The sequence below is a fragment of the Cyprinodon variegatus genome, unplaced genomic scaffold (genome assembly GCF_000732505.1).
Source record: "Cyprinodon variegatus isolate N-32 unplaced genomic scaffold, C_variegatus-1.0 Scaffold1458, whole genome shotgun sequence".
Classification (NCBI taxonomy): Eukaryota; Metazoa; Chordata; class Actinopteri; order Cyprinodontiformes; family Cyprinodontidae; genus Cyprinodon; species Cyprinodon variegatus.
In genome coordinates, this window is record NW_015151911.1 from 26,993 (window position 1) to 34,956 (window position 7,964).

At 46.5% G+C, this 7,964-nt stretch overlaps 1 protein-coding gene across 1 annotated transcript in view; it reads left to right on the top strand.

Moving 5' to 3' along the window:
* Window positions 1-7,964, top strand: part of dlg1 (discs, large homolog 1 (Drosophila)) — a 94,378-nt gene that overhangs the window by 1,286 nt on the left and 85,128 nt on the right. The window contains exon 2 of the mRNA XM_015403199.1: window positions 3,240-3,371. Within this exon, the coding sequence (XP_015258685.1) occupies window positions 3,240-3,371 (132 nt within the window). The remainder of the gene's footprint in view (window positions 1-3,239; window positions 3,372-7,964) is intronic.

A 7,964-nucleotide genomic window follows, 5' to 3' on the forward strand; every position in this document is an offset into this window, starting at 1 on the left:
GAGACAGAAGCAGACTTAGAAAAAGAAGCATAGATACAGAAAGCAGCTGTAAAAGGCGGCGGCGTCCAGGAAACACACAGCCAGGCAGACGAGCTCCGAGCCAGCTCCCATGTCAGAGGATGAAGAGAGCACATCCAGTTAGTCACAGTCAGAGAAACAGGACCACACTGGAAAACAGGCCGATCTCTAACATCTTATTTTAGAGTAGAAATATCCTGTGTTATATTTACACCTGGATCAACAGGGAGATCCAGCTGTGTCAGTTAAAGTTGGAAGCTAACAGGTTAATATTTAGGATAAAAGTTGAACATAGACTTCAGAGAAAATAGGAAAACACGTTAGAGAAGGAAAGATAATTAAAGATTGGATACTTAAGACTCGATGTTCTAAAGTAAAGCAGCAGCAGACTAGGAAAAGATGGGAGAAATGGACAGAATGACTGTGAGGGGTCAAAGGTCAATGCAGGGAGTCCTGCTGTGTGGTAAAGCGATGATGTTACAGTTTGGTTTTAAATATATCTGGATCAGAACTGACCCGGATCTACAGAACCTCAGGTTCTCCTCAACATTTAGGGCAGATCTGATCAACATTTTGTCCTTTTCCTTCAGACCCGGTCCAGCTCAGCATCCACAGGTTCTGCTCTTATTAAAACGCTTTAAAAGAAAAACTGAAAACAGATTTTAATCCAGATTTAAGCTGAAGACCAAATTAATCTAAACTGCTTCTCGTTTCCCTGATAATACATTTTATTTCTCATAATGCATTGATTTAAAGCACAGAAATAACAAGATTTGTACATTATTGTCGGTGTTTTAATCATCTCTTTAAATCTCTCTGTATTTAATCTCTGATAAAACAAAAGCATCGGTCCAGTAATCCAGCCCATGTCTGGGATTTAAGCTTCATCTAGGCTGGGCTGATTTAAATGACAAATCGCCAAACTTATGACGTTTTTCTACTTTTACAAACAGAATAAAATGATTTCTCTTCATATAAATTGCTTATGTCCTGTAGAACAGATGGATCAGTCCAGATTCTGGACCACAGCTCATCTAATCTGGTCCAGGAGTCTAAAAAACGGTGAAATAGCCCTTTATGGTCGCCAGTCAGAGGCTAACTTCAGGGCTGGGTGCGCTAACCAGCTGGGGAGAAAAACTCCAACTGCAGCTGATTAGAGGCGAATAAAACCCAGAGAAACTGGCAGGAAGGCGAACCCGGGTCAGCCCCGGGCTAAATGTGCTGGACAGGACTGAGTTGTGGCCTGCTGAGCCCAGCAGAACCGGGCCAGGTGAAGTTAAAACACAGCTAGCCTGTTAGCTTCAGATGCTAACCAACTTCTAATTGGGGCACCTTGTAGGAACTAAAAATAACCCAGAATATCAATAAAATATTCTCTGCCGCCTCATAAAGATCAGCTTACCTGTAGCGTCTGAACTAAAAAAATCTTAAAAATATTCTCTTCCCACATAAACTGAGATGGACATTAAAACATTTGGTTTATTATTGTTAAAAACTAAAGCTGCTGGTGTCTGCAGGCTGCTGGTAGCAGCATCCAGAGATCTGCATGTCTGCAGAGGAAACTCTTTCATCTGTTCTGCAGGAAAACGCTGCTTAAAACCACCAGGATAAAAGACTTCTTTTCTTTTTGGATTAAACCTAAAAATAATTCATCCAAATATTCCAGCTTATTTTTATTCTGGGAGAAGTTTCTTATCTTCATTTATTTTACTCGCATCAGAAACTCAAACCAATCATTATTTAAAAAGTCACTTTGGCTCAAAATCTCTACAGAATTTAAATGGATTTATTGAAGAGTTTATTAGAAATAACAAAGTAAATCTAAATGAGCGTTCTCCAGGATCTCTTCATGATCTACGGTCCTGCAGGTTTTAGATGCATCCCTGATCAACACGGCGGGATTAAAGGACTGATGCCATCAGGTTTGGCAAAGGTCTGGTTTAAAAACCAGCAGCATTGGAGCAGGGATGCATCTAAAACCTGCAGGACAGCTCAACTGGAGGAGCACGGTTAGAGACCGCTGAGATATCAGGATATAGGACCTTCAGAATAAAAGCCTTGCATGACTACACTACATTTGGAGATTGTTTTTATAATTAAATGTAAACTTTTCTGCAGCTTTTAATCACCTAAAGCTTGAGAACTTCACCTGGCTGTTCTGTTCGTTCTCTGGTTTAATCCGGAGGCGTTTCTGTCTCCTCTGGGTTTCTTTCCTTCTTCCAGGCAGATTCCAGGATCCTTCCAGGATCCTTGGAGCCGCTGTAGTTTGATGCGTCGTTAAAGGATTAAAACCAGTTGAAATCTGGGCTCTGGTTTTTCAGATCTGTTCATAATGAAGGATTAATCTGGATTAAAGTTATATTTTAAAATGTTTTTAAGATTTTCTAGTGTAGAAACAAAGCAATCAGCAGAAGGAAGATTTAAAAACTTTTTAACATGAGAGTCTGACCCCCTGATTCCACATCCTCCGCTGCCCCTCCGCACGTCTTCTCTCTCCATCACCGCTCCGCTCTGGTCCAGTCAGGTCAAGGTCCGCTTTGTGATCACACCCAACAGGAAAAAGAACGACGAGAAGATCCAGCTAGATTACGATGGATCTGTAACTACAGATTAGAGCATAATTCTTATATATTCCCAAAGACTAAAAGAGTTTAATTAAATGATTGGATGCAAACTATTGGCGCTACATCATACCAGGAAGCAGATTACTCATCCTGATCAAAGGTTAAAAGTTTAATTAAATCCAGTCTCACTAACTTCTTATAACGGGCCTGGATGGAGAGATGCTGAGTTTGGAGCTGGAGAACAAACATGGTTGATAAAAATGTTTTTATATGATCCTATTTATCCAGAACTGAACAGGTGCTGGATACTGATGGATTTTTTAAGATGTCAGATTAAATGAAGTGTTTTGCCTTCATGAATTTAACAATAATCATAATAAAGTGGCACCTGCTCTGCCTGAGCTCCAGGGAACGGCGGAGGCTGCAGCAGAGGTTGGTTCTGGTTCTACGGTCAGAGGTTGGTTCTGGTTCTACGGTCAGAGCAGACGGTTCTGTTCTCAGCTGGTCTTTTTAATCCATCATCTGCTGCAGAACCTCCTGATTGTTTATGTTCCTGATCCAGACCCGGTTGGGCTTGGTTCTGTTTGCTGAGCTGCTTCATCCACCTGATGATCTCCTCTTCCTCTTCTCTCCCCCCACCCCGACCCGGTTCTACAGACGCCCAGCGGGCCCTGCTGCTCCTGGAGGAGTACCGGAACAAGCTGACCCACACCGAGGACCGGCAGCTGAGACTCTCCCTCCAGCGGGTCATCGACATCTTCCAGAGCAACCTCTTCCAGGCTCTCATAGGTAAGCGGTACCAGAACCGGACCGGTTCCCTCCTCAGACCCGGGTCCTGTGGCGCTGCTTGTACTGCTCTCATGACGTATTCCTGCTGCTCTGGGCCCGGTTCTCTACTCAGAACCCAGACAGAACCCTGAGCTTCTCCTTGTTGGTCCAACTCATGGTTCCTGCAGATGTTCTGGACCCCTGGTTCTGGTTCTGAAAGAACACGTACCGGGTCATGATTCTGTTTCTAATCCGTTGGCCGTGTTGAAATGTGACCCGAATGCTGCTGTCAGGGAAACCGGACCAGCTGACAGAACCCATCAAGGTTTAACGTCCTTTATCTCTTTAAACTTTAAACCGGTCCAGAACCATTGAGGTGTTCTGGACTTTACCGGTTTGTTCTGGTTCTTGAATCTCTCTGGGTCGGGTTGTGATGGTGTAAAAGCAGCAGTATGGCTTCTGTAGACCACAGGAAGCTGTTTGGGTTCTGGTCCTGTCCCCCTCAGGCTGCTGGCCGGGCGGTTCTGATGGTTCTGCTCCATTGTTCTGGTACCGAGCCCGGTCCAGTCTGACCGACTGAACTCCGCTCAGCAGCTGGGAGTCGGACGCTCGGCGGCACCGTGTCTCTGACTCAGATTAACCTCTGAATGGGACTCGGATGGGATTAGACTCCATTAGGAGGGTTAATCCAGCCGGACCCTGAGCCCAGTGAGAGTGATGCTGCTCTCTGTGGTCTCCATGGAAACGGTTCTGATACACTACGTTCAGACCGCACGCAGCAGGAGGAATTCATTTCTGATGCTTGTAATAGTTTGATGTGCGGCTGAAGCATCTCTGCTGCTCTGGCTGCGCGGTGGTTAAGTGGGTCTGATGCGCGGTGGGCGGAGCTAACCGTTCCTTTCTCTGCCTAGAACAATGGCGGCCATATTAGCTGTGATCAGCGGGTAAAAAGTAGTTTGAATCTATTTCTAAGTGAGAAAGTCCTCCTGAAAACATCATCAGTCAGTTCATCCAGATTACCATCCTGCCTTCAAACATTATTTCTCCGCTCAGACCCCCACATAGCGGCGCTGCACAGCTCTCAGGCCCGCTGGAAGTAGATGTTGGCATTTTTCAACTTTTCAAACTGCAGGCACCAAGATAATAAAATCAAACATATTCTGCAGCAGGTTTCTCCATTTTAAGTTAATTTGGGCGTTAATAAACAGTTTCAGAGGAGTGATCATTGCGCTCTGCATCAGCAGTGCTGCGTCTGACTCCCTGCCAGCTCCCAGATCAGCTTCTCTCATTGGTTGATGTGGGGCGTTGAGCAGCTAAAGTCANTCTGATACACTACGTTCAGACCGCACGCAGCAGGAGGAATTCATTTCTGATGCTTGTAATAGTTTGATGTGCGGCTGAAGCATCTCTGCTGCTCTAGCTGTGCGGTGATAAAGTGGTTCTGATGCGCGGTGGGCGGAGCTAACCGTTCCTTTCTCTGCCTAGAACAATGGCGGCCATATTAGCTGTGATCAGCGGGTAAAAAGTAGTTTGAATCTATTTCTAAGTGAGAAAGTCCTCCTGAAAACATCATCAGTCAGTTCATCCAGATTACCATCCTGCCTTCAAACATTATTTCTCCGCTCAGACCCCCACATAGCGGCGCTGCACAGCTCTCAGGCCCGCTGGAAGTAGATGTTGGCATTTTTCAACTTTTCAAACTGCAGGCACCAAGATAATAAAATCAAACATATTCTGCAGCAGGTTTCTCCATTTTAAGTTAATTTGGGCGTTAATAAACAGTTTCAGAGGAGTGATCATAGCGCTCTGCATCAGCAGTGCTGCGTCTGACTCCCTGCCAGCTCCCAGATCAGCTTCTCTCATTGGTTGATGTGGGGCGTTGAGCAGCTAAAGTCACATTTTTCCAACTTCAGCAGCTGCTGCTTCTGAAACGCGTTGCACGTGTCAGAATGCCTAGAAGCTCCTGAGGCGCTGCTACGGCTGCTCAGCACGAGCTGCAGAACTTCTAAAAAACTAAAAAACACTCCTCTGGACTTTGTTTCCAAGTTTGAAGGCGTTTCTCTTCCATCCAGGAAGCTTTTTTGATTAAAAATGTCAGAAATAGCGTTCCAGGTTTCATAGAGTGAACCAACAAAGCCTTGTTTAGAAAACACACAGATTGAAACGGACGAACGGGTCCGACCCTTTAGAATGCAGGTCCTGCAATGCCCCATAACCTGTCAGATTGCTTCTTTTTTCCAAAGCGGTGGACCCGTTCATCCGTTTTTAATTTTCATGTTTATAAATGAAAGCAAGACTTTGTTGATCTGCTGGATAAAGTAAAGAACCACAACCGTATGAAGCAAAGCAGAGTCCTGGATGTTCCCGTAGAACCTTCCCAGGAGCTCTGCTTCAGGTCCGGTCCGGTTCTCTCAGATCATCATGCTTCATCAGGCCCGGATCAGGTTCTGCCTTAGCTTCCAGTCCCCCCACCCCCCCACCTCATCCCAGAGGAGATGTCTGCAGCGTTGCGAGCGCGGTGTAATCCCTCCGTGGACACCATGATTACCCGCCCGTTAATCCCCCGCCACCGCCGCAGCAGCAGCTGACTTCCTATACCTCTGCTTTCTTCCTCCTCTCTGGCCCGGTTCCTGGTGGACAGATGGCTTCAACCCGCCGCTCCTCTAACGCAGCAGCAGCAGCGGCTCCCAGTTTGGCCCAGAAACGCTGTGAGGCTGCAGGTTCTGGCTCTTCAACCGCTGATGAAGGTCCACAGCTTGTAAGTCCCACTAGCCGTCGGTTCTGTAGCGTGATCTGTTGGATCACCAGCTGATGCCGGGCCTCCCAGCAGAACCCCCTGCAGGTCCGTTATGTGCTGATTGATATGTCAGTGGTTCTGGTGCAGGATAACGGTACGAACTACTGTTTAAAACCTGTTTATTGAAACAACAACAACATTCTGCTTGATAAATCACTGTTTTACGGAACCAGAAACAAACGTTTCTGATTGTTTTGTCTTTTTTTTGTCTGTCAGAATAAACAGAACCGCTGGTTCTGATCAGAGTTTTAGGTCAGCCTGTGTTTGATGAAATCATTAAGTGTTGATGCCTTTTGGACGGGACCAGGCTACTTCCTGGAATATTTCCAGGCGCTCTTTTCTTACCTTCTATAATTTCTGGTTCCGTTCCTCAGACTGACTTCCTGACCCGCTGTTCTGTCAGACCAGCATAGTCGATACGCAGCGCAAGACGTCAGATTTGCTTTTATCCCTTTAGTTTGTACAAAAACTAGACTTTAGACAACCTCGACAGGCGTGTTGCTTTAGTCGTGTACAAAAACAAAAACAATTTATGGTCAGATCACCATACGCTTCAAAAACACCAAAAAGTCATTAAATGGTTTCTATTTGTACATGACTAAAGGATACACGCCTGTTGAGGTAGTTTAAAGTTTATTTTCATACAAATGTAAATCTAAAGGGATAAACAGGTGTTGACTGCAGGTCTGCTGCTCTGACAGAACATCCACTCACTTCCTGGTTTTCCAGCGACCCGGCTCAGCTTCAGCTTCACTTCCTCTAACGGATCGGATCGACCCATGAAGCCGGACGGTTTACCATCCAGCGGTTCTAAAGGTTCTCATCAGTCCACCCCCTGATGAAGAAGAATCAGAACCTCTGTCGCTGTGGTTCTGTTTGGGTCCAGTTCTTTCAGAACCCAGGCTGTTCTTCAGCCGCTGGTTCTTCTTCCTCTCTGTGTTTCATTCCTGTTGGAAAGAAAGGTTCCCACACAAAACATAAGAAGGAAGACCGGTTTAACCCGACCGGTTCTGCTCAGCCTGCAGCTCATTGGATGGGTTCTGACTTGTCTCCTTCATGGAGGAGGACCGGTTCTGATGATCTGAGCTTCAGCAGATCATCTCCAACTGTCAGAGCGTGGAGCTCCCACAGCAGGAAGCTCATCACTGGGCGGTATTTTGGTTGGACCGCACCTCGACCCAAACACGCACGGTCCGATTGGAGGTCAGGATTTATAACTGATGAAGTCGTTTTAACAGGAAGGTCTGAGGGAGACGACTCGGTTCTGGTCCCTCCTCCCGGTCCGGTCCACATGGGGCCAGTGCCATTTCCTCTGCAGAGGTCTGGGTGTTTCCCAGCAGCGTTCCCAGGCGGTTCTAACCGCTTCCTGTGGTCCGTTTGCTCACAACAACTCAGAGATTGGCTCTGTTCAGACAGTCTGCGTCTCCAGAGGCTCACGGTCCATTTCCACCTGATAAGAGGTTCCTGTGGTTCTGGGAGCGGTCCGATAGCGCTGAGCTCAGAGCAGGAAGCAGGAGAACATGATCCGCTCTTTAGTTCTGATGATAGAACCATCTAAGGCCCATCCACCCTCTGATCCTGGTTCTGTTCTTCTGAGTCCAACTGGAAGCTTCATTTCCTCTCTTAGAGTTCTGCTGGGTCGGCCCAACGACTGAATGGGTCCAGTTCTGTAAAGACCAGCAGAATTGTCCCATTTCATCCTCAGCATGTTTCATCTGGATCTGGGATCTGGGACAGTTAGGGACGATCAGAACCTCCTGAGGTGGATCCGGGACAGTACGGGACGATCAGAACCTCCTGAGGTGGATCCGGGACAG